The 27,249-nt window shown below is 33.6% G+C and overlaps 3 protein-coding genes across 5 annotated transcripts in view; 2 read left to right on the forward strand and 1 right to left on the reverse strand.

Moving 5' to 3' along the window:
• Positions 1 to 559, reverse strand: part of LOC111054084 (NADPH-dependent diflavin oxidoreductase 1) — a 43,806-nt gene extending 43,247 nt beyond the window's left edge. The window contains exon 1 of one of the 2 annotated variants that reach the window (XM_039432527.1): positions 439 to 559. In XM_039432527.1, the coding sequence (XP_039288461.1) occupies positions 439 to 479 (41 nt within the window). In that variant the 5' untranslated portion in view covers positions 480 to 559. Of the gene's footprint in view, positions 1 to 101; positions 398 to 438 lie in introns of those variants that run through there. The other variant, XM_022341053.2, reaches the window with a different exon arrangement.
• On the forward strand, positions 375 to 7,587 carry LOC111054258 (ER membrane protein complex subunit 6). Of its 2 annotated transcripts, XM_022341245.2 has the most exons (5): positions 441 to 679; positions 1,436 to 1,596; positions 2,803 to 2,895; positions 3,868 to 3,887; positions 7,389 to 7,587. In XM_022341245.2, the coding sequence occupies exons 1-5, from the start codon at positions 637 to 639 to the stop codon at positions 7,417 to 7,419; spliced, it is 348 nt and encodes a 115-aa protein (XP_022196937.1). In that variant the 5' UTR covers positions 441 to 636; the 3' UTR covers positions 7,420 to 7,587. The 2 variants fall into 2 exon arrangements, with proteins under 2 accessions (XP_039288463.1, XP_022196937.1); XM_039432529.1 differs by lacking the exon at positions 3,868 to 3,887 and having other exon boundaries at positions 375 to 679.
• An 886-nt stretch (positions 7,588 to 8,473) lies between these two features.
• Positions 8,474 to 17,698, forward strand: LOC111054095. Its single transcript, XM_039432528.1, has 3 exons — positions 8,474 to 8,944; positions 12,487 to 12,744; positions 17,432 to 17,698. Exons 1-3 carry the CDS (start codon positions 8,858 to 8,860, stop codon positions 17,618 to 17,620), a joined length of 534 nt encoding a protein of 177 aa, XP_039288462.1. The 5' UTR covers positions 8,474 to 8,857; the 3' UTR covers positions 17,621 to 17,698.
• Positions 17,699 to 27,249: the final 9,551 nt, after the last annotated feature.

Here is a 27,249-nt window from a genome sequence, read left to right on the forward strand (position 1 = left end):
AACGTAGACCCAGAAGGCTTAACTATTAGAACTTAAGCGACTTATAAGCTAAAAAAGTTTATTTCTAGTTAAGACAAAGCCATACAATAATGATTTGTTACCGTTTCGATTCCCTCCATACTCTTTCAGCTAATTCCTGAGCAGTGCCGGTTTGACTTCCATACAATACCAGAATCTGTCTTTCATTCATTTTTGAAAAGTTTTACTCAACTCAACAGAACAAAAACTAATATAATATTAATAGCACAACAAGAAAGTCTTAGTAATAGAATGAATATACCAAAATAATATAAATATTATTCAAAACAGCCTAAACTAGATTAACAATAATGTAATATTTATTAATGAATTTATAGGTTATTTTGTGTAAGCTTTTTAGGTTAGGATATAGCTTTGATCCTTAGAACTTTTCTATAACTAGGTCTAAGCTTTGATCACCTGTTTAAAAAATCAGCTGATTTATTCGATATCAGTGTCATCCTGTTCCTGTCTGCTCTGCGATATCACTGTGGCTATATTCTTGTTTTCATTTTTTGTTAATCACTATTATCAATCTATCTGTGTGACTATCTTTTAATAAATATTATTGCTAGCGTTAATCAGTATTACATTGGCAAATTTTAATAATTTCCTATTATGGCTGTCGGAAGAGTAAAAACAAAATTAGAAAAAACTGGAGGTAATTATATCACTTTATTAATCAATATATCAATTAACTAATCATAAATGTAATTTCAAATGAGATTGATCCAGCATTTTTGAAGAAATTTGCAATTTTATTGTGAGGGTGTGCATGCAAAAGTTTCAATTTGAGGTTATGTTTAGGTTAGGATTGCTTTGAAGAACTTTTTGTTTTTTGAAAAGATTTTAAACACCATAATAGATTATACTTTTCTCTGTTTAAATGAAGAGCATTTGCAAATAGCTGCTTCCTTAAACAACTATAGAGTTATTTTTTTATTACATCTATAATTGTTTTCTATAGGTTCATAAACTAGCCAATTTCATTTTTTTAATTTTGGTATGCTTCTTTTTTTAATAAGGTGATTAATTAAGATAATTGCATTTGAATTATCTGACTTACTACTATTTGGCCTTATCTGAGTTCACACTGAAAGACCATTTAGGCCCGCCGCAAAGTAGACCCACGCTAATCCACGAAAAGCAAACCACGCTTTTTGTTGCTTCTCGTGGATTAACGTGGGTCTACTTTGCGGCGGGCCTTACGATGCTTGGTGAAAAATTGTTTGAATAAATTAAGTAATAACTTGAATCAACTCACATGATCGTTTTCATGTGTTTACTTTTTCATATCTTTGAAAATAAAACATTTATCAACTGCTATTTTATTCCACATTGTGATCACACTGCATGTAGGTTAGGCATATAGCCTTGTTTTACCAATTTGAAATGTAATTATATTATTTTTTTTCAGAGATTGTGGCCTACAGTGAAAGTGCCGTAAGAAACAATGCTGCAGTCGTGGAATACTGTCGAACATCCATGGCAGCATTGTCAGGTGGAACTGCTGGATTGCTGGGACTCACAGGCTTTTACGGATTCGGATTCTATGTTTTTGCTGTTATCGGACTTTGGGTATGTATTCCTTTTATTAATTTATTTTGTTTTCACTTATCGATCCTTTTTATATTACTGTTTTATGTTTACGTTAGGGTAAGCTTCATGATAACTGTGCAGCGTTATTTAGGTAATGTTACTTGTTTTGTCTTCTCCATAGTCTGTTGCCAGGGAATCGTCATATTTCTCCTTCTAGTAGGAGTTCGTGAGTCGGCAGTTTGATCGTCAATTTGTCCTGTCACATGTCTGAATGTATGCTCCTCCACATACTCCGATACTTCATAGTAGAGACGCCCTGTCAAGTATTGTTTGAGTGCATCAGCAGACAACCTGTTGTTTTCAAGTGCCTTAAGGTTTGACGGTAGCAGGTTTAAGAAGTATGCACTGGCTTATGCTGGGAACTCCTTGAATTTGTTCAAATGATGCATGGTTGATAATAAAAAATTGAGTTGATGGATAATAAAACAAATTTCAGGTGGGATTAATCATAAACCTCTGACCAGTGCGATAGAAAACTTCAGTTCCAGCTCTCCAGACAACTAGCCTTCTCTGTTCTCTCTTTGAAGTTCATTAGTTTTCAGTGGAAACTAGCTGATGAACTACCCAGAATTGCGTTCAATGAGCTACTATAACTACTATTCTACTATAACGGTTTGGTCGTTGATATTGTCTCCTTTATTTTCCTACTGTATACAGTGTGTCAAACTCTTTGAATTCATCTGTTATTATGCTGTAGGTCACAGTATTTTACTCTGAGGTTCCAGTATCTACTTCCTCCATTTCATTCAAAAAAATTATATTTCCACTATATTGTATGTACTGTAATGTTCAAAAAACTTTTGTAAGCCATATTATATGGCTTTTGTTATATGACATATTTCGGCAGTTTATTGAATTGTATTTTAGACGTATGGTAGTTGTATCGGTAGAATCTGATAGAATTATTGGAGTATTGCCAATCACAGGCAATGAGGAAACAGATACTGGTTACACTATTATTAAGATGCATGATAATAAATGGTGTATTATTTTTAAACTATTAGAGTAAATGAATTACCTATAATTAAATAGTACCTAGCATCGCTTGTTATGAGGTCGACGGATGACACCAGATCATCACGAGAAACTAAAATTGAAGATAGAGTGAAAAGAGGTCTACGTTTTAACTTCAAATCGGATTTGCCTGTGACGCAAATAGTGATTTTGTTTCAAATTTGTTCACAGGGTCTTCTCCTAATGAAAGCTGGACACCAATGGAAGAAGTATTTCATTAGTCGGAGAATGCTTCTGACGAACGGGTTTTTTGGTGGTCTATTTGTATCCTTTAAACACTTATCAATATCCTTAATTTATGATGATTGCAAAAAAAATCACATCACATCACATCATTTGAGTTTCACTCAAGAAACAGGTAAAAATTATTAGACTGCCTAAATTATTCGTATAGACTACCTTGATAATTTATGTCATAAATTTACTTTTTTATTTTACATTGAATAATACACACATCATATGAATGAATAATTGGGGAGAGGTCAAGATGCTCAGTCTAATTGCGACGTACACAGACGTCCTCATAATATGTCTGCTCACGTCTGCATACAGACGCTATTTTCTCCGTCTGTCTGCAAACGTTTTTCTGCTGATGTTTGAGTCCGCCTAAACTTACCCATTCCTAAATTTTTATATAAATAGTCATCAATTATTCGTTTTGATTTGCCATTGAATAAATTTAAGTCCAATTTTCAGCCCGAAAATATGCAAACCAGGAATTTAAAATTTACGAAAATGAAAAGTAAGTATTGCACTAAATTATAACTGGACAAAATATTGAGTATTGTAAACATTTTGAAACCAGATATGAAACATCAACTTGAAATAACATTTGTCATATATTGTTTGTCTAATCTTTTCTAAATTGATGAATTAAATTTCAAATTGGCATTAGCTCTTTAGTTTTGTTCAACCGTTTTATTTCATTCTTCACATGTCTGGGCTCTTCAACTAATCTGTTATTTATTAATTTCTGGTTTTACTGGTTGTACATTCTCATTAGAGGAGATTGCTACTGGATTTGTTGTAATCCATCACCTGAGTATCAGTTTTTACTATTATTGACTGAATTTAGACTAGTATGTCGTAAAAAGTTATAGAGAGTGCTCAAATTGATTTGAAGATTTGAATTCCTCTAACATAAATCGTCATAAATTTGATGCTGGTTGCAGTCTCTTTTAGTGCTATTGTGAAATAAGGTTGTCATTCATGATTTTCCTTGACTGTTTTTCTCAGACATTCGTACTCTTCTGGACGTATCCTTTTCAAATTAACATTTTTTCAGAAATTTAATTAGTTCACATTTACAAAATAATAATATTTTTTAGATACATGATGATTGAAGGTGAGTATACCCAATTTACATGTTTTCCACATCAAGTAATAAGGCTTCGCTCCAATTTTTTTTGCAGAATATGATGCACAATGTAACAACCTCATAAAATAGTAGTGTGATGCATTTCATTCTTCTTGAGAGATAAGAATCCTAGTAATGGTTTATAGCACTAATGTAGTTTGCCAAAATTCTCAGCCCTATTTGAATGAAGAATTATATTCAATACTCCATTATTTCACTCTGTATAACAAAAACTTGACTCTCTATAGTCCAGACAACGAATGCTCAAAAGAAAGTATAGAGGGAAAAGCTTGGAACACAATTTTTGAGCCCGCAGCTCTTCTAAGGATAGTAAAGGGGTAGACATATCAAAAGTCCTCAATCCTACCCCCTAAAGGGGTGGGGGTGGTTTGTAAGTGCCATATTTTGGTTTTGCACATATCTAGAACAATATGCGTCTTTAGTGTTATAAATCACTAGATATGATCTATTGTCAAATAGATCATTTGACAATGTAATTTGGACACAATATCAGGAACACAATCTTTGACTCTGCAGCTTTATTAGGACTAGTTAGGAGCTGAAAATATTGAAAATCCTCATCCCTAACCCCTGTGCTAAAGGTGGAAAGCTGACACATGTTGCTGTATTGAGAATTTCACACTCAGCACTAAAGCTGCTATAACAATTGGTGTAAAGCAAAAAATTGTGAAATAATACATCAAATTGAAGAGAATTGAATACTCTACAACCCAACGTTCAGTACATATTTTTTCGATGCATTGTTGTTGAGTAATAAGCCCTGAAAGTGCAAAAAGTTGGAAGAAACCCTGTCTTTTCAAACTAGAAGAGTTACAAATGAAACTTGTACGCTAATTTGTAAGCTTCAATTTTGTATTAGCCAAAAAAATCCGAAAGACGCATATTGTTCTAGATATGTGCAAAACCAAAATATGGTATCTCCAAACCACCCCCACTCCCTTAGCACAGGGGGTAGGAGTGAGGACTCTTGATATGTCTACCCCCTTACTGTCCTTAAAAGAGCTGCGGGGTCAAAAATTGTGTTGCAAACTTTTCCGTCTATAATTTTTCATTGACTGGACTACCAGTTGAAGCTGGGCTGGGATACACAGATTCACTTTGCTTATTATTAATTTACACTATTTATATAATCATGTACAATAAAAAGGCAGAACATGCTTAAGCACAAAACTGTTTGACATTTACAATTCAAATTTATAAAAAAACGAAATAGGTTAGGTTATGTGTTGAATTTCTGAATTCAACAGTTAAAATAATTCCAAAACTGAAAGTAGGTATTAAAAACAGTTCGTATAGACATCTAACGTGAAGAAAATCAAAACAATCAATAGAAAAAGTCTGCAGAGAATCATAAAAACGTTTTTCATGTAGTTTCTTGAAATGAGTGTTCTTGAATTTCTCCATCTATTACGTACTGCTATATGTTTTATCAAGTTTTGACACAAAAATGACGACTTGCAGACTATATTAATATTGTGAAAAATATAAATATTTACTCACTGAGTGGAGCATGCTTTCGAATCACATCGGATTCATTGTCATCAGACCGTTGATTACTTCATAGTCAGTGAGAAAATGTTTTATATTTTTCACCAATAATATAGCCGGCAAGTCTTCTTTCAAGTGTCAAATATTGATGAAATGAATGTTATTGGATAACATTTTGTAGTATTAGAGATGTTAGATATTAAATAAATAATACTCTTCATAATCAATCAACCATCTTTATTTTCAATACATTTAAGACTAGACTGATATTAACGTTCTGGTAACTAATGTATTGAAATCATATGATAATAAATATCATCTGTAACATCTCCCTCTTTAAGACTTTATATTATCCTATATTCCCCTTTTTATTTTTCGTATATGAATTGTGTTTCTTTGCTGAACACCGCCATTATTGTTTCTAACCAGGAATGAACGTGGTTGTGGTAATTTCTCAATTATTCTTCCCTTTTCCCATTTTTTGTTATGAATATTCTGCATGTATATCTCCTCTCCGACTACAAAATCTTCGGTGTTTTTAGATACATTACGATCATAGTAAAGTTTTTGAATCTAGCTACTTGCATTTCTCGAGATTTCTTTACAGTCTCGGTAGCAGTCAAATAAATTGTTACTTCTTCTTTGAAGTTGGCAAAATTATTTGCGATATCCCCTGTATAACTAGCAAACCTGGTTTGTTGAATTCCATTTTCAATATTGAGCTATCACTTCTCACTTGAACACTTAATAATTCAATTATTTTATTATAACTTTCTTGTTTTATCTTATTTTCGACTGCGCCATGTTAGATATTGAATAAATAATACTCTTCATAATCAATCAACCATCTTTATTTTTAATACATTTAAGACTAGACTGTTATTAACGTTCTGGTAACTAATGTATTGAAATCATATGATAATAAATATCATCTGTAACAAGAGACAATTTTCATTATATTATGTGTTCAATGTCAGCACAATACTCATAAAAATGAGTAATACTGCTGGATTGCTTTATAGTAGAAAAATGCTATTTCAATCCTATCTCAGATACATACACTTCAATCAAATGAGAGAGTCAATCGCTTGATGATATTGCCCATAGAATTGAATAGAAACTTTAATTGTCACAAAAACACAAACAATACAGTTTGAAATACAAACAAATTCAAAATAAAAAGAAAGAAGAATTATAATGGAAATATAAATGTGACAGATGTACTGTGCTCAAAGAAATACATTTTCAAATTTCCGTTCGCGCACAGGAGTATCAAGAAATGAGAAGTTAATATCTAAGAATATGAATAACAAAATGAAATGTAGAAAAATGTTATAAAATTACCAACATAGATAGAGAAAATAGCTTGAGGTACGGTAAACAAAACTAATTTGAACTTCTTGAGCATAATAAAATATTATCCTGATTTTCCATCATCACCATATTCACACTATTTACATATTAGCACTATAAACTCTTAAAAAAATGAGTCTAGGTTGTAAATTAAATTCAGTACTTGATAGATATTTTTTATGTGAAAAACGGCTTCTTCGACTGCTTAGGCCTACGCTCGCTTTCTTCATCCAGACATTAGAAACATCAATTGTTTCCATGTAAACAACCATCTCTGCTTCCTCAATCACATGAAAAAAGGACAATTATAAATATTGTGTTTTCAAAACTTAAGTAACTTATGAATATTAAATAATTGGTTTGAAAAAAGATGAAGTAGGCCTACTTGGTGGCTTCGCTCTTTGAACTATAGTTAGAAAAGGGTGAATTTATAATACATTTTTTTTTTGGATAAATGTCTCCGTCGCGTCTTGATTGACAATACATTCATTCGTGGCAATCATCTTTTTGTAAAGTTTCCTTAATTTATGAATTTCAGATTCCTCTACGGGATGGTACATGTGTATTGAGTTGTACACAAATTGAATCTTCATGAAAATCATCTACACACTATCACCCATATTCACCTATCTACAGTGCAATTAATTTAAGAATGTATTTTATAAACTCTGTATTAAGTTGTAAATGTAAGATCAGAAAGAATATATGTTACGATAATTGAATCCAATTCTAATGCATTTGATGTTCAATAATTAACAAAAACCTGATCTCCTTTTTTGCTCTAAAAGCATGAAATTAACTATTCAAAAATATTGATTCTAAAGCATTTGAAATAAATATATCTATCGTTCTCTCTCTTTTGACAGAATTGCTTGATATTTTAAATGTTGATTGGATTGCGTTTCAGGAATCCAGTAATAGGCTGCAATGGAGATTCTAATAAAATAAACAAATAAATTAACTTGAAACTTTATTCCCCAGGCTGAAATGAGACTCGAGTAGCACAATAAAAACTGTTTTTGTTCAGCAATACTTCTGTATTTTTTCCAGGATTGATGTGCTAACTTGAATATAAAAATCATTATTTAATAAAAAGTAATATTTGTCCAAGACATGAGAAATATTTGTCATGAGTTACGTAATATAGACAAAACTCTATAGGCTGCCGTGTTCTGCTAATTGAAGGACTATTGAATATCTATTAGTTATCGAATAATAATTGAAGAAAGTGGACGAAATTATTGAAATGATTAGTAAACGAAACCACAAAAAAATATTATCTTTACAAGCTGTAATAATAAAAAAGTAAATAAGAACAAGAACAAATTAAAAATAGGAGCAAAATTATACGGAAAAATATTGTGATATTCTTTTGAAAAAATGACTTATTCCGCGGAATCATTTTACTGAAAGCTAGAAAATTTTCTCGATGATAGCCTACATGAAATTATATTATAATCAATTAATTTGTCATGAAAATACGTTATTGAGGCTATCCATTTTTGGACTTGATTTCTCAAAGTTGATAGATATTTCAATAACCAATCAAAGTCAACTACTTTGTCTTAATGACATTTTGAGCAGCATTAAAAAATCGGTCTGACTATTGCCGAACGGAGAGAGAGTGAAAGTTGATTATCGCTCATGGACTGCTATTAACTGTGTGGCTGTAAGACAAGACAAAGTATAATATTATGTCTGTTCGTATAGTAGGGGGCTAGTATTTTGTGCTATAGCATGTACGGCCAGTAGGGCAAGACAAAGTATAGGCCGAATCTCGTTATGAGCTGAACGATATAGCTACTATAATAAGGTGGAGTACATTTGTGTAGGTTACGCTCGATATTAAGATTTAGCTCTTTACCAAGAGCGGGCTGAGGCAATACCTATTGGAGAGTTTGGGTGTATGAGTGTGTATGTGTGTGGCTGGTGCAAGTTGTTAGGTGTGATAACATCCAGCAGCAGCAGATATCCATTGGTAGTAGTAGCGCACGGATCTCTCTCACAATGGCTGTCACTAGTTGCACACATTATCTCATCTTTATTTTGGCAATTTTCTCGCTGGTCGCCGTCTCCACTGATTCGGCGCGTGTGGTAAGTAATATAACACATTTGCCTCTATATAGTTGTAAGGAGATTACAAAATTCATAGAATAGCGGAATTAGTATCAGAGGATAAGAAACATGTCTTTACATTTCAGTTGTGTGTCTTTTTTGTTGACCATTGAAGCAATTATGCAATGTTACTGGAAAATAGTATAAAAGTAGAGATGGTGAAGTTTATCCGTTCTCACTTATATTATGACTATTTTTTTGTACGTTTTTTAGAAGATAATACTTCAGATACCGTAGCTATGATAGGCTATATGTAATGTTCTAATATTTCTTTTTCAGTTTAAATGTTTGTCTCTTGAGAATTTAAATCACTCTAAATCATTCACAAATTGTCTATATTTCAAATAACTAGAGAATGTGTGTGTGTGTGTATGTATGCGCGGCTGTGTACACGATATCTCATCTCCCAATTAACGGAATGACTTGAAATTCGGAAGGTAAGGACCTTACAATATAAGGATCCGGCGCGAACAATTTCGATCAAATGCGATTCAAGATGGCAGCTAAAATGGCGAAAATGTTGTCAAAAACAGGGGTTTTCGCGATTTTCTCGAAAACGGCTCCAACGATTCTGATTAAAGTTATACCTAAAATAGTCATCGATAAGCTATATCAACTGCCACAAGTCCCATATCTGTAAAAATTTCAGGAGCTCCGCCCCATCTATGCAAAGTTTGATCTTAGATTCTCAATTATCAGGCTTCAGATACAATTTAAACAAAAAATTTCGAGTGAAAAAGATTGAGCTTCAAAATCTCTACAATTAATGTTCAGTAAAATTTTCACCTAAAATTGAAAATAAGCTCGAAATTCGAGAAAATGTGATTATCCAATTGCAAACTGTTGGCAACTGTTGATTCTACTAAATCATTCACTATGGAGACCTCGAGTGTCTTCAGTGTTATTGCCCTGTCACCAGCTGGCTCAAATCTTTGAATAGTAGACTTGAGATGCGCGGGAACACTAGCGTCAGGTGATCAATATTCAAACGGCAAGGAAAGTTGTGTGATTGCGCCACACCAGATTTTTGAGAAAGCTATTCAATTTACCAAAAATAACTTATAGTTGAGTTATTTTTGGTGATTTGAATAAATTTCTCAAAAATTGATATTTTAAGAAAATTTTTGTTTTACTAGATCAACAATACCATGAAGAATTTATCCTACAAATCTCATGGATTTATCTCTTACCGAATTTGAAAAGTTCTTTCCTGAAAATTTAAACTTTAGCCGCTTATATCTCAAAAAATAATGATTGGAAAAAAATGTTTTCTTGAGAAAACTTTCATTTTGATAGCTTGATGATATACAAATCGAAAAACTTTGAAAAATATCACCAGAAGGAAGTTTATTTTCAGCCTTTGAACAGCCTTAACTTGGGCTTCTATATATTTTTTAAAGCTGTGAATTGATCCTGAAACTGATTGTATTAATAATTTGTTAATTGCCTACCGTAACATAGATATCCTACCGTAAGTGTTATTGGTTTTATTAACCGTACCTCAATCTTTGCTATTTACTATGTAGGCCTATCATTTACAGTTCTTTAATTCAAATGCTTTCAAATGAAATATCGCGTGTGAACATTACATATTTTTTGAGCATTTCTGAATTTGCTGATTGTTAGTATGAATATTGATCCTTTATTCAACCGTTGATTGAATTCAACCGTTCATCATAAAACATATCATTCAATATGCGAATGTGGTCTACATTATCAATATCAATTGGATTAGAAAATTCTATTCTTCTATTGTGGGCCTGTTTTTAAAATGTTTGATAAAATTTAAGAAGCACTGCCCTCAATTTATTAGTTTTCAATTTAATACTATTTTTACTTCCATTTATGGTATATTGTATTGGATTTATTAATTCGCTCTGGACATAGATAGTCTTGATTGATGTATCTTTGCCATAAACAGTTCTTAAGATGTAATTGACTTTTTGAGAATGTCAATAATATTTATTTCATTGATTGCAACATTACAATATAAACCAGAGATTTGTTTAAATAACTTTAATCATATTGCAATTGAAAAAAATACTTCAAATTTATGAGAGTGGTAATTTTAATTCAATCAACTTTCGGTGCAAGGTTTTTATCCATGATCAAAGCTATAAAAATATGAAAAATTATGAAACGCATTCTGTTATGTCGTAAGAATGAAAGTTCAAGTTATGTAAATCAGATTCATTGGTTGAATCTGTCTGAACCAGGGATGATAAAGCCAATAAATTATTCTGGAAAATGCTCATCTTCAACTAAAAAACAGGATTTTTGAAGGCTGTTTCTAATGTCAAGGTTGCTGAATTGGAATAAAATCCACCAGTTTTTTTAAAAATTGGCTGGTTAGTTATAGCCCTACTGGTGCTTTACAAAGAATGATTTTTGAAAATAATAATGAATTTGCTTTGAATGTAGAAATAATATACCGTAGTCTTCAATTTTTTCTTTTTTTAAGATGGTCCCATAGCATAATATGGTAGTTCGTGAAGTAATATTGATATAATTGTATAATAAAAAAACATTTTATTACTTCAATAATTATTTATTTCATAAATTGATCAATATTCAAATGTATTAGGACTATACATACAATTTTCCCATATCTAATGAAAATACTGAATGATGAATTCTGAATCTTGAAACACTCACAAGAATTTTATTGAACAGACTGGATTAATACCGTCAATAGACCGTGAATCCTTTATTATACAAATAGATTGATTCCTTGTAGATTGATTTATCTTAAGATGTAATGTACTTAATTTTTTGGAGTTCCTCTTTGAATACATTGAATTTCTGAGAAGCAATACTTTATCCAAACAAGTTTTATTAGTTTGCTTAAGGTCTTCTTTGGATTGTGGTTGATTCCAAAGGAAAAACAATTGAAAATATATTTTCAAATTAAAACTCAATCCTCCCATTCCAAAAAATGCAGTTTACACTATATATGAACAGAGATATTTTGAAATGTCTCCATATTAAAGTGAAATAAAAGCAATATTTTCAGTTCCACATAATCTATTTGAGCCAAACTTATGTTTCAATGCACTTCATCATCATCATCATCATCATCAGTAATAATTTTTTGTTAGACTTTAGTTTTTTTGGTTTAGTTTGATCTTTTATTGCTAACCAAAGAATACCACCAATGATTATGCCTTGAATGCATTGAAACTTTAGTTTGACTCAAATAAATTACGGTGGAATCGACAATATCGCTTTTAATTCACCTTAAATTTTCAAGATTTATCTACTAGTCTCTTGATTGAATGAGATTTGTGTCTAGTTTGGATTGTGGTTTGTTTGTTTTTAATATCTTCCCAGAGACTCTTAACAGAGTATGAGAATACTCTCACGGTGGAGAATACTCCACGGTAGATTACAAAGAAAATACAAGGTGTTTTGTAATGAAACGTTTTTGAACTCAATCTTATACTCTGTAGGCTATCCATCCGATTGAATAATTTTTCAAGTTTCATCACATTGTCTTTGAATTTGATTCGGTTTTCATGTAGAAACGGCAAGGTTTCCTGTACCATCAACAACCAGTGCTGGCGCCAGCGCCCATCCATGGCCTAGGTGCACACCCTGGCCTTGCCCTGGTGCCCGCCAAGAAGCCCAAGCCTTCCGAACACAAGCAGGACCTGAGCAAGGTGCCCGGCACCCCTGGCGTCGACTTCCCCCTCTTCCACGACGTCCCCCCCACCAACTTCCATTGCGGCCAGGTGCCCGCGCATCCCGGCATCTACGCCAATGTCGAAACTGGCTGTCAGGTGAGTCAAAAACAACAAATACTTCGACTATTACAAGTTTCAATCAGGATGGCTGTGATTTGAAAAATCCTACTTTTATTTTGAAAATTCAAATGAATTTTTTGATGATAGATAGATAAATTGCCTTTACTTATCACACTTTAAAATATTACAAGGGTTGTAAAACATTAAAAGTGTAAATCACACAGGTGAGAGTGATTTGAAAAACGCTTGTCATATTGAAAGCTGAAAGATAAGCTATCCTCATTGAATATATATGAAAAATAATTAGTAGTTGAGTAGGGTACCTAGTCATTTAACGCTTTCAGATAAAATTGTTCTATTTTCTGTTGAATGAGTCTGATGGTGCTTTCTATAAATGAAGGCAAAAAGTTCCTAATGCCAAACCTTGACTTGGTGTTTTTATCTCCAAGTTATTTACTAATGTGATTCAACAGTAGAAATAATTTTATACAATAACACTTCTGTCAACTTTTGCTAGCCTGAATCCTAATTTGGTTTTAAAATAATACAATATTATTTAAATTCATGAGTCTCTTATAGTTGAATATTGAAAATTAATTCCATAGAGATTACTCAACAAATTATTACCTATGCTTTTTAAGAGAATATTTCTTTGGTTAATCGGCAATATTCATTCATCTTACTTTGAAGTTTTAAGATAATTTATTTTTGGGAATGCAATATTTCATTTGAAATATTTGTTATGGATATCTTTCAACGACATTACATTAGAACACATTTGTCAATATTTATGTTTTCAATTGAAGATTATTGTTTAAGCTCCGCCTTTGCTTATAGCAGCGAAAATTTTTTTCAGAAGAAATTGAATATCTTATCAAAGAATATTGTTTGAGGTCCGCCTTTGTCGATAGCTCAGAACAGTGTTTCAGAAGGAATTTCACTTCCATAACGGTTATTATCTAACTCAGTTACTGCTCTGAACTTGGATCTTGATTTCGTGTTGGGCAATAGGCCTACATCTGTGTCAAGGCTGAGAAAGGACAGCCTTTGAGGAAAGTGATGTTCGTCCATTGTTGGAGTGATCACTGATCACATCCTTTATTCACTTATCATTTTTATCAGGACATCACTTTTAACGCCTTGTAATGGTCATCATAGTAAACTGTGTTATGGAGAAGCGGATTCTCTCAACCGTATTGTTTTCCCATGATAGTGTTGTCAATCCTGGTATGATAATGCATTTAATGCGAACTTCGGGAATTGTACACTCAGGTCATTGCCATTTCAAGAATAAATTATCAGTCTCAGTCTGTCTAGTAAAGTCCTATGATTACTTTAGTAAGGACTTTAGAGAAATATGCAGATGAGAGTATGGCTTTCTTGCCAAAAAAAGGAAATTAATTATATTGCAGTCCAAGTCTGCTCCTATAGTCCATATCTGTAGGAGTATCTTTTAGCTTATCTACAAAAAACTATTAAGAACAGTAGGGAAATCAAATGATTTCTCCTCAAACATTTAAAAAATATTTCCGTAGTCCTGATTTAATTGGAACGGCAACCAATTCAGTTCACATTATCACATTCCATTCTAACTCTAACCGTAATTTAAACTTTCTACATCTCAATAAAATTTAACATTTGATCATATTGTAGAAGAATCAACGGGATGAAAAATATAAATTTTGCTCGAGTTTTTTTTATAATATAGCATGAATTATGTGATATTCTACGAAAAACAATTATCGAACGTTTTTAAACATATCAGACCATAATTTAACAATTACAGTAATAATTTGCGTACTGTACCTTATATAAAATTGAATGATCAAAGTACAAAATTGTGCAGGTCTATACGGTACCCGGAAGTTGACTCATTCTGATCAAATTCATTCAAAGCTTAACAATTCATCATGTAAAATTTGCACACCTTTCACCTCGGTGCCATAAACACCTCGTATTCATTTGGGAGCCTGGACTACAGTCCAACAAACATTGTTACCTACTTTCATTCACACAAAGCGGGTTGGAAAGTTACGAAAGCCTTTTCCTCAACTTATAGACCATAGTTATAGTTATAGTTAGTAATAAACGAGTAGGCTTCTGGGGTGAATGAGAATGTATAGATAGAATTAGTTATATGAGTTAGCCTATAGTTGGTGTGTTCAGGTAAATGCATAGATACAGTTATATTCAACTATATAGAGTGCGCTAACTCTTTTGAAAGAGACGCGTGCCGGGAACAACTCACGAATAAACCAGACCAGCCGCCGGTCAATCCAGCTCTTGTTTTATGAATATAAGCTCTTTGAACGACCTCGAACCGCTGTTCTCTCTTATGTAACCGAATATCGGTCTCAACAGATCTTGACTCACTGCAACTACTTGGCCGCAATATTTACTACACTTACTTATATACAGTACATCCAGATCCAGTTTATAAATAGTCACAATATATTCAATATAGTAAAGTTTGTAGAGTGGATATATAGTCAGTGCGGTATATATTCAATGAAGTGAAGTGAGTCGAGCGGTCGCCTATCGCGCAATAGAGGGAGTGCGAGTGCGTGAAAGTACATTTCTCGAATTATAGCTGACGGCAAGGCGCTGGGCCCCAAGGTTCCTTTTACTGCTGCACCTCCCAAATATTGCGCCAATCTTGACTGGTTACCTATCAACTTCTAGAGCAGGCGTTAATGTATCATGATTATTATTACGTTACTTTAAAGTATGTAGTTTTTTGTGAACCGTGATTTGGTTTCGTCTCATTGGTTGTAGCCTGCATTTCATGTAGTAATCTATCTTTATAGTAATTTGTACTTGATGTGATTCGTTGTTTCCAAAGAAATTGAAACTTGGCTATATAACTATATAAGTATACATTGAAACTTGGGGGTATTCTATTAAAAGATTCCTACCTACGTCAGTTATTTTCTAATGAATTAATGTAGAATTTTAAAAACAGTATAAAAGATACACTTGAGAAATGAAAAATAAATTTACAAAGATACACAAGATTTCCAAACAACATATATCTATCAATGATTAGGTTATGGCGAGAGGTAATCAATTATTATATTTATCCATTGAAAAAAGATACACCAGATTTTCTAAAGAACATCGATCTATCAATGATTAGATTTTGGCGAGAGGTGAATTACATCTACATTGATTTTTTATTGCGGATGATGCCAACATGAACTTTTTGCTTTGCGTAAGGGAAAGTGAGAGGGTGATTCGATGAGATGATCTAATGTCCAACCTATCGGCGGGATTCGAACCCGTGACCAGGTAGCGCTAGCAGACTGAAGGGTGTAGCGCCTTAGTCGTCTCGGCTATCCTTCTACATACATTTAGACCAGATGAGCTTGTTTAATGAAAATTCAGAAGTTATTTTGTTCTGAAAAATGCAACGCTCTACACGTTCAGGGCACAACATGTTATAGGTGTTAGTATAAGTTTATTTTGTCTAATTTTTTTTGTTCAGTGATGTTTTTCGTTAATTACACGAATAATTTCAGCGTTATAAAGCCTGTTATATCTAATGGAGTCTGAACACTTTTTGACGCGTCTCACTGGAAATGCCCAATCATAGAAAAAAAATAAACCTCACAAAGTGGATTATAATAACAATCATCAAATATACGGTAGTATGTTTGAAAATATTATTGGTACCTTGATCTATTACTTAAAATACTGATAGCAGTCTTATTTTTAAAGATCGTGTATCGTAGTAGATCACCAACGATTCATAGCAGCAAAATGTAAATCTTGTTCGAATGATGATATCTATAACGTTAGGAAATATTCAGATTCAAATGTCAAACCTATCGTTTTCCATCAGATGGATTTTCTCAGTGGAACAAATCTCAGGCGAATCTTAGTGGAACAAATCTCAGGCGAATCTCAGTGGAACAAATCTCAGGCGAATCTCAGTGGAACACGCACAATCATGGATCAAAATCAAATTCTTATACTATTAAAACAGTCTTAGTTCCTTTAGTAGACAATATGGTAGTATGAAAATATTATAAGTCGATTATACATCAATTTGTTTTCTCACACAATGCAATACATTTCGAAAAGTTCATGAAAAAATGAAACGAAAAATGCTAGTCTTATTCCCAAATATATCATTTGTAACTTGGAAGATCACCAATGAATGTGGATGTGAATCTTGTTTAAATGGCATCCACATCCACAACGTTGTTCCATATCTAAATATCAAACTAATTCTTTCGCGTTGATATCCGATTAACACTACACATACATCACTGACACATACATCACTGACACATACATCACTGACACATACATCACTGACACATACATCACTGACACATACATCACTGACACATACATCACTGACACATACATCACTGACACATACATCACTGACACATACATCACTGACACATACATCACTGACACATACATCACTGACACATACATCATGTTGCAGGATATGCAAAGTACGTAACTGACTGTAAATTTGATCTATATCGGGCTCTCATTGCCAGAGCAGCATAAAGGAATGAGGCTTAGGTTCAAAAATTTACTTTTGAAATACATAGGCTACATAAAAGAACATTTGAAAAAAACGTTGATGGTTGTGGATACTAAGTATTAGTAACATAAGTCTTATGTTTGAATAATTTTGCTGATGAATAAAAATGTACCTATTATTTTTAGAACAGAATAATCTATTGAAATGTTGACTGTTTAGGCCTACCACATCTGCCACGATGGACGCGAGGGCCACCAGGGTGCCTCGTTCCTCTGCCCGAACGGCACCCTCTTCAACCAGCAGGAGTTCGCCTGTGACTGGTGGTACAACGTCAACTGCGCCGAGGCACCCAAACTCTACAGGTACTACTCACTCCACTCACTTTTATTTTTAGACCTACTGAAATAATTCAAATACAATAGAAATTATCAAACACCTTTTCAACCTATCACAACATCAACTAGTTTCAACTCTTCGAGAGCTAATTTCAAGTGTACATGAAATGAATGAACAACATTGAATTGATCAATTATTGATTAAATAAATATTGATTTATTAAATTGATCTTTCATTCATTTTATTTTCACTTGAAAAAATGAAAGGGTAGGCCTACTTGATAGCTTTCATTGTGTTTTTGAAGTATTATAGCTATATATTATATATAGATATTTTCCATTCAACAAGCATCACCTCTATACATCTCTCTATAGGCAAGTAGATTAGCAATGTTATGTAGATCAGAAGTATATTGTATTGTCAAATTAATCGAAGTGAAATGAAAAGTTGGCTTACAATTGAACTTTACAGGTAATTCGATTTTTTGATGAAAAGTATTAGCTAGCACATATTTCACCGAAGACTAGCAATTTAAAATGGATCAGAATTATGATATTGGAAAATTAATAACAGTGATGACAGTCTTTAAGGTATGGAGTGACTTCATCATCATCGTCTCTTTCCTAATAAAAACGTCGGAAAGTAAAGTGAATGTTTCAAGTTTATTCCTATTGAAATAATAGGAGAAACCTCTTATCCTCACCTTCAGCTTTTCTTAAGCCATTTTGAGGTAGCGAATCAAGTTCTGCAATTGAAATTTATTGTAGGTGTCAATTATCGGAATGGATAAACTTACGAATCTGCAGATTGATCGACGCATTTCTGCTATTGCATCTTTCAGTGAAGCTGTCATTAAATGTTTGCTATCAATATAATTACAGTATTCATTTTTGAAGAGAATGACACCATCCGGAGAAGGCGAATTCTCATGAATATGAAAAAAATCAATTCATTGGTTCAGTAATATTTTGGAGTTTCTAAGGAGCAGAAATCTTCTTCCTGATCATTTGCAAACAATTTGATATGTAGTGATAAATATCTAATATATTATGTGAGCAATGCAAAACAGTAGGTTTCAAATCAGTGTGGGAAATACTGTTTTCACGGTGGGCCTACCCCCAATACAAGAAAGAAGACCAAGGAAGAGTATGTATCTCCTAAACAAAAATACAGGAGGCCGTATTATTAAATTGTTGATAATCTAATCGAACACATACAATCTCGATTTTCAACGTTGGAAAACTTAAGATTTTTTAAACTTTTGAGTTCCAAGAACTTTGAACTTTATTCGACTCCAGATATGTTTCCTGACACTCCTATTCGTTCTGTTGAAATCATTCTATCCAAAAGTTTTCGATTTTCAAGGACTGAAAAGTGAATTCGTGTTCTATCGTACTTTAGTATTTCAAAATAAATCACCAGTTGAATCGCTACGATTTCTGAAACGTGAAAGCCTGGATTCATCAAATCAAATTTATTTCCTCCAAAAAGATAAAATTTATTTCATCATCAAAGAGGTGTTCCGACTGGCGAATTTGACCTGTACAATTCCAGCAACCACAGCATCCGTGGAGCGCAGTTTTTCTGCGCTATAAAAGATCCAGTCAGACAGAAAAACGATTGAGTAATGTTGCTCTAATGTCGATAGAGAAGGAGCCATTGGAGTCTTTGAGAGAGAAGGATGACTTCTACAATGTAGTCATACAGAAATTCGCAGTCAAAACCAGGAGATCCGAGTTCCTGTATAAATAAGGTAGGATTTTGAATAGTAAACTCATCTCATACTAAGCTGCGTACAGATATACGCGCCTCCAACCCGCTCCGCGCACGACCGCCCTCGTTCCGCCATCGCGCCGCCCCCGCTCTGCATTCGAACCGATCATGAACGTTACGGGAGATGTTAGCTCTTCTCGCGTTCCACTCTTGCTCCCCGGTCGATCATCAATCGCTCTGCTCGAGTAACGTTCGGTTGCGGAGTAGAGCGAAAGTCTGTACGCACCTTTAGATGTCATCTTGCTCGATAAATAATCGTCTAAAATGAAACTTTGCTATCTTTTAAGTAGGGGAGGCTACTTAAAGTACTTTGAAGTCCCTCGGCCACCTTAGAACATCGAGGCAGTGAGAGTTTCAATGTTGTGTCAGACCACAGCGTTCTGCGCGCAAACATGCGGCTGCTCTTGGACTGTCCGATCGTTCTGTGTGACGAATTCTTCATGATGATCTTCATTCCCTTTCATACAACATGGCAGTTGTGCAGGAACTTTCTGAACGTGGGTGGCTTCAATCGAGGGAACACTTTCCAGGACGCCTCATCTCAATTAGGAGCGATTTGGAGTGACCGCCCCGAACTCCCGATTTGAACCCTTGTGATTTTTTCACATTGTTTATGTGAACCATCTAAGTATGCTACAAGATTTGAAGACCAATATCAGGGAAGAAACTGCTAACATAACGCCTGCAATGCTGGCAGGAGCCATACATAACAAACGTTAGAAATCGGTTTACTCAGTGTATGGAGAATAGAGGGCGTCACCTACCTGATTTGATATTCAAAAATAATTGCAACAAAATAACGTTATATATGTGTCCACATAAAAAAAAATAAATACAAACTTTCTGATCCATACAAAGAATTTTATTTACTTTAAAAAAAGGAAGTTTCGCTGCCGCACTCTGTCTATGCAGTTCATTATGAACTACACAGTGTAGGAGTAATTGCCTCCTGAATGTGGCTAGTTTCAATAAAGTGTTGGAAGGGTCAATAGAAAAGCAAGTAGAATCTCATAAAGCGGCTTGTTATATAAACAAAATAAATCTGGTGTGGCGCACTCACACATTTTCCTTGCCGTTATGAAAATTGATCACCTGACGCTAGTGTTCACGCGCATCTCAAGTCTACTTATAAACAAAGATTTGAGCCAGCTGGTGACAGGACAATAACGCTTGAGACATACGAGGTCTGCTATCTCTTCATTGTGAATCATTTAGTAGAATCAACAGTTGCCAACAGTTTGCAATTGGATAATCACATTTTCTCGAATTTCGAGCTTATTTTCAATTTTAGGTGAAAATTTTACTGAACATTAATTGTAGAGATTTTGAAGCTCAATCTTTTCCACTCTAAATTTTTTGTTTAAATTGTATCTGAAGCCTGATAATTGGGAATCTAAAATCAAACTTTGTATAGATTGGTCGGAGCTCATGAAATTTTTACAGATATGGGACTTGGGGCAGTTGATATAGCTTATCAATGACTATTTTATGTATGAATTTAATCAAAATCGTTGAATCCGTTTTCGAAAAAATCGCGAAAAACCCTGTTTTTGACAACATTTTCTCCATTTTAGCCGCCATCTTGAATTGCATTTGATCGAAATTGTTAGTGTCGGATCCTTATATTGTAAGGCCGGTTACAGAGCTCGACCGACCGTCAATGCGTATGAACCATCCTGACCGTACACATCGATGAATCAGTTTTACTCATTCAGAGCTCGACCGACCGTCAGTGCGTATGCTCCATCCTGATCATACGCATCCATACATCAGTTTTTCTGACTCACAAAATGGACGCCTTTACAGATTGTTTGATTGCTGCTTATTATCTTCGTAAACGAATGATTAAAAGACGTAGATATCAAGTTCACCCGATGGTCGCCCAAAGAGCATTTCAAAGGGAATTTAGTACCGGGACCATTATATACATCATTTGCCTGGGGTGAATATACATTTTTCAACTATCTCAGAATGTCCATCAGAAATTTTGATGAGCTATTTCGAGCTTGTATCACCATTTTTTCTTGCAGTCACTTTAAGCTACGGATCAAATAAATCTAGATAGTATTAATAGGCCTAATATATTATTTTTCAATAAAAAATTTAGAAATGATTGAAGAAATGTATAGAAAAACTCTGAATTCAAATAAATGACACTATTAATTCAATTCATTCATTATGCTATTCATTCAATATCAGCTGATTGTCGGGCAGAGGTGTCAGCACATTGGTTCTGTTGCGATCGGGCTACTGATCAGTAAAGCTCTGAAAGCTCATAGAAATTGGCCATTTTTTGTGTATTGGAATATGGGCTTTAAACTCAACAATAAATTTTCCACTTTTTGACCAAATTTGACTTATGATGAATGATTTTGGACCCCCTTGATGAGCCGAGAAGAATGAAATGTAGTACGATGAAATCTGAGCATTGTGTCAGAAGGGGTCTGTATCACAGAGACAAGCAGTGTTTTTGAACGATATTAGTGTCACAGAGACAAGTTTCATAGGAACAAGTATTTTTATAAATGGCAGTCTCACAGGAACAAGTTCCCACAGAGACAAGGTGAGTCTCACAGAGACAAGGTGAGTCTCACAGAGACAAGGTGAGTCTCACAGAGACAAGGTCAGTCTCACAGAGACAAGGTCAGTCTCACTGGAACAAGAAGAGGGGTAGAGTCCCATTCGAACAAGTGGAGTGTCATAGAGACAAGGTCTCACAGGAACAAGGTTGGTGTGGTGTGTTACCTACACATGAAGATGAAGGCATTCCATTTGCTCTAATAAATTGGATGTCATCTGTTTTTTTAATATATATACATATATATTATGGTGACATAATAGAATAGAATGACTGCCTTTATTTTTCTTAGAAAGCGAAGTTAGGGCGCAGCCGACCCTCTCTTACACTCAACTCTCTATCAAGTATTATAACAATACAAAAAATAATACAAATAATATGATTAAAAACAAACAATAGTTAAGTTATCTACTTATTTAAAATAATAACAAATTTAAAATTATTGAAAAGAAAGAGATAAAAATGACATTGAAAAAAATACATAACAATGCTGAATAATAGTGTTTTCTGATACTTCATCACTTTAGTAAAAAATAAGACACTACAGAATACAATACAGTAGGCCTACATAGCAACTGAAGTGTTTGCTATACATTTCATTTCCTACTTATTATCACTATGTAAATCTCGAAGTGGATAAGTAAATTACATTATGACACAGAATTAATAATAGCATAGGAAATAATAATAGGAATTAAACATAAACATAGGAATTAATAATAGCAATAATAATTATAGGAGTTTTCTCTGCTTAATCTTTATAGATTCTATTAGATTGAACATAGCTTATCATACACATGATGAACATATGTGTTTGTCAAGTTCCCTTCAATCTAATAGAATCTATAAAGATTAAGTTATTAACATTTTGTTAATAACTTTGGTGTAAACGAAGCTTCATCAACTGATTTCTGTAACTTATATCCACGAATAGATACTTTTCATCTGGCTGAGTTTGACTGATTGTCTTGGGGTGGTACTTGAATGGAAGTGGAATAGGAGATATCTTTGTTGAATCTGGAATATTTGGAGAGAATACTGTTGGAAATCTATTGAGGGGAGATCAGTATAATTAAGGTGTGAGAGCAAGCAATCAATTCAATGAAACAACTACAAGAATGACTCATGAACGGTTCAAATATGAGATAATGTCAAAGTATATTTGAAAGAAGTCAGGAGCAATTTTTGGAGTTTTTCTAGAATCACAATGCAAAAAAAATCAATGACTACTTGAAATTTATGAGTGATTATTGTAACATAGTTTAAATAATCTTAAATTGTATTCGTATTCATAAGGAAGGATTCTGATATTGCACATAGAAACTGTACGAGAAAAGATCCCATACTTTTTTCATTCAATCACACAAACTATGTTATTGAGTCTGTGTTATATCTAGAAAATATGAAAAAATACACACAGAAGTAGAAAATCATTTCCAATAAGGAAACATTAACTCTATACAGTCAATACATTGACTCTCTGTCAAAAGGAAACCTTGAAAATTCAATAATGTGACAACCGATCATGCTTTGGAACAAACCCTCATTCGATCATCTAAAACTCTTAGGTGAGTGATTGGAATAGCTAGTTCTTAAAATGTTCTAAAATGGCTGCTACTATATAAATAAATCTTCCATCAAAGATATTCTGTTCAAGTATGTTGACATCATTATGGATATCACTGAAGATTGTGAAGAAAGTCATCGAAGGAAGTAAAACAAGAATAATGAGAGATGAGAATGATTTCCAGAAGCATAACCTTCTCACGAGAACATTACATTTTTCTTCAAGACTCTGATGGACAACAGAATCTGCATAATGTTATCAATGGTCTGGAAGCAAGTGATGAAGTGTGTGATTCTCTTTTGAATGTAGAAAGAAATAGTTATTCGGTCTCCAACGATTTTTATCTGAACATAGTTGTGGCAAATTGTAAAAGTGTATTCTCACCTATAAATAGAAACAGAGTTCTGTCATTCTCCACGATGCAATCAGACAAAAAATCCTAGTCTTTGTTCATTCTAGAACGAAAAGATCCTATCTCTGTATTTTTACTAGGTAGTTGTTTAAATATAAATCATCATTGATGTTTTAGTGCAGCATGCATTTCTACAATAACCGCAATCTCTGTCAACATCTGATGGATATTTGAAAAAAAAAACGCTTAATCTCACTTGGCCCATGTAATTGTAAGGGAAACTAGTTGTGGATTTGGCTGAATCTCTAAATATCGTTGACAAATTCACATAATGATGACATGGCTCTCCTGAATTCAACTCCTATTTCTCTTTTCAAAACTTTCAATACGCTGCAAGATCATGGAAACTTTGTGATGAGAAGAGTTATGAAAATCCTCAATGAAGATGGAGTGATACAGGTGGACATAGTTTTCCATGTCTATGGTCCAAATTCAAACAAAGGTAGTGAACATACTAGAAGCAGCAGAGTAAAAGAATCACTCCAATAATATGCTCTCCAAACCATCGAGACTTGATGCACATTAATCATGGGGGAGGACCGCGCTGCAGCGTAACAGTGCTACTTATCCCCCTCCCACCACCGCATCTATGATTGTAACCCCTAAAATATATATATCATTGGATTCAGGAAGAAACGGCCTACAACGTTTATTGGGAACCTTTTCCTCTAAGTCGGCTTACGACTCAAATATTCGAGAAATAACAAAAAGTCCATAATAAAAAAATACATTTTTCGAGATATTTTATTTTTTTCGGAAAAACTATGCGGTTTATCGCAAAAATGTAGAGGACCAAATTGAAACCTAGCTATGTGTACATAATATTGAGAAAAAATTCAAAGCTGTACTATGTATAGTAACTGCAGGACAGCCGATTTTATAAGCGCGCGTTTCTTAACAACTTACCCCCCTCCCCCCAATCTGTCGACCACCCTGGGACGTGACGACATCGAGTTTCATATACACTAAAGACCCCCTAACAATAATCCGAAGTCAAATTCTCTGCCTCTCTCATGTATGCTCAATGTAAGCCAGCGCCTGGACTATCTTGCATTCAATGCTTTCTCGCTCTTCTGTTTATTTAAATTTTTTGCTCTTTTATCTAATCATCTTTTTGATTTTCACCCAGTCACTCTGCGCTGTTATATTAACTATATCTACTCATTTAAATTAAAACTTTATAAACTTATTAATTAGACTCGATTCATTTTAACAATTACAAATTATTTCTCAAAAGCTCATATCACATCAAATCAAGCACTAGATTTTTATTATGTATCATGCTATTTTTTAGGAATCAATGTTCAAATACCTATGTTTTTCTTTTGAGTTGGAGAAAATACTTCAGACATACTTGAATAAATTAACACTACATATAAGATCATTTGTCTAAAGATGTTTCCCACTCTGATTCGAAAATAGTCTCTAGGAAAACATGATACAATCAACATTGATGGGTCTAATGAATCCGATTCCCCTATAATTTTGAGTCGATAGATTGTGCAGAATTCAGTCCGACAAAGCTTCCCATGCCAACAACTAATAAGCCGGATAATACGGGCGGAAGTGAAAAGTGTTTACAGATTACAGACTATAATTCATGAGGAAACGCCGGTGGCGCTATCTGTAACTGTAACAGATAACAGGTTACCGTATTGGATAATATAGGTGAGATAATTAGAGGAGAGCGCCCAGCTCCCCTGTTCTGAATACATTGTTATGTAATTGTCGACTGTATGGTCACTCCGCTAAGGTGCCAGCACTGGCCAATTCTTAGCGGTTCTATCATTCCTTTTTGTTTCAAACTGTAAGAAAACACCCTGCGGGTCACTAGTATGAATGTGTACTGGTATTACAGTTTAGCACACTCAGAAATATGATGACTGGAATATGCAATTCGATGCGCTGAACGAGATTGAGATAAAAAATGAAAGGATGTATGCATAAGTTCCGAAGACTGGTTTTGGTTGACTATCGAAGCCTTGACCATTGCAATGTAAAAACGTTTATCTAGGATCAAGTTAGTGCTTTGGGATCAAATTACTTAGAATCCATTCTCAGACTTTGAAGCAGACAAAGTTAGTGAAAATCATTGTAGCATACTAATGGTTTATTATGTAGTTCCATTAGTTGAGGTTCACACGTTCTGATGATCGAATTCTTGATTGATCCTCTGGATGTATTCCGACCAATAATATACTATTTCATCTACCACTCCAATTTACACTAGTAGTTTTGTGAACAGTAGACCTCACGCAGTATTCTCATCCACAAGTAGACTACCTGATTGAAACTACAGTAACTATATTACCCACAGTATGGCCATTGACTGTCACGCTTCTGATTGGTTAGCTCGGTCACATGGTACAAATCCGCCATTAAGATTCCAAACAAACTTTCATTACCTAGTCCTATCTTATAGCATTAGACATTTGGAACTTATCACTTATTTTACCGATTGGAAACATATTATGAACTTAAGATGAGTTTGATATATCATTTTCGAAGAGAAATTTATTATACTCGGATTCCACGCGGACTACTTCTAGATCTTTCGCGTACAACTTTTTGGGAACCAGTGATCTATATAAATATGTAGAAAGATAAATTTCAATTTTGTGTATTTCCTCATCCTATTTATTGGATCGAACTTCAAATAATCCAATTTCAAAATATTTTTTGTGGCTCAATTGAATATAACATTTTATGAAATATTTAACCATGATTAAGTGCTGATTAATACGTCTTGACTTCTCTGATTGATTCTCATCAGTATTGAGTACCCTACCCATAACATGTTGGTACAATAGCTATTGATATGATTTTCCAGTTGCATTACCACGAGCAGTGGTTAAGATTAGAAATATCACTAAATATAAACAATAATGGTTATGTGTGTTATTTTTTAATTTCTTACATGTTTATTAAATTCATCAAGTAGTACTATGGATAGAATAATTGGCTCTTCCAGAGTTTATATTCAATGTTGTGCTATTTTTATCAGACTTATTGGCTGAATAAAACAAACTATTCAAATGTTATGGAATTTATTGTGATGAGATTTCTATCATGCTTCCAGAAATAGATATGAGAACTTTATTATTTGTCAATGAAACAAAATTTATAACAATATCATGACACATTTCAAAAGTTTTATGGTATTTTTTTGGAAATTCAGCTTTCAAGTTACGTTACCTACCTTTCATTTTTACTCGCTAGGCTATTATCTACGATTTACTATTTCTAGTTCCAAAACTATATTGGGAATATATAAAAAAATGAAAGAAATTATATCAAAGTTGATAATCACAAAAATATACTTTAATAAGTAAAAGCAAGCGATTTTAATTATAATCCCATATAGGCTCCAT

This window comes from Nilaparvata lugens, chromosome 7, assembly GCF_014356525.2.
Source record: "Nilaparvata lugens isolate BPH chromosome 7, ASM1435652v1, whole genome shotgun sequence".
Lineage (NCBI taxonomy): Eukaryota > Metazoa > Arthropoda > Insecta > Hemiptera > Delphacidae > Nilaparvata > Nilaparvata lugens.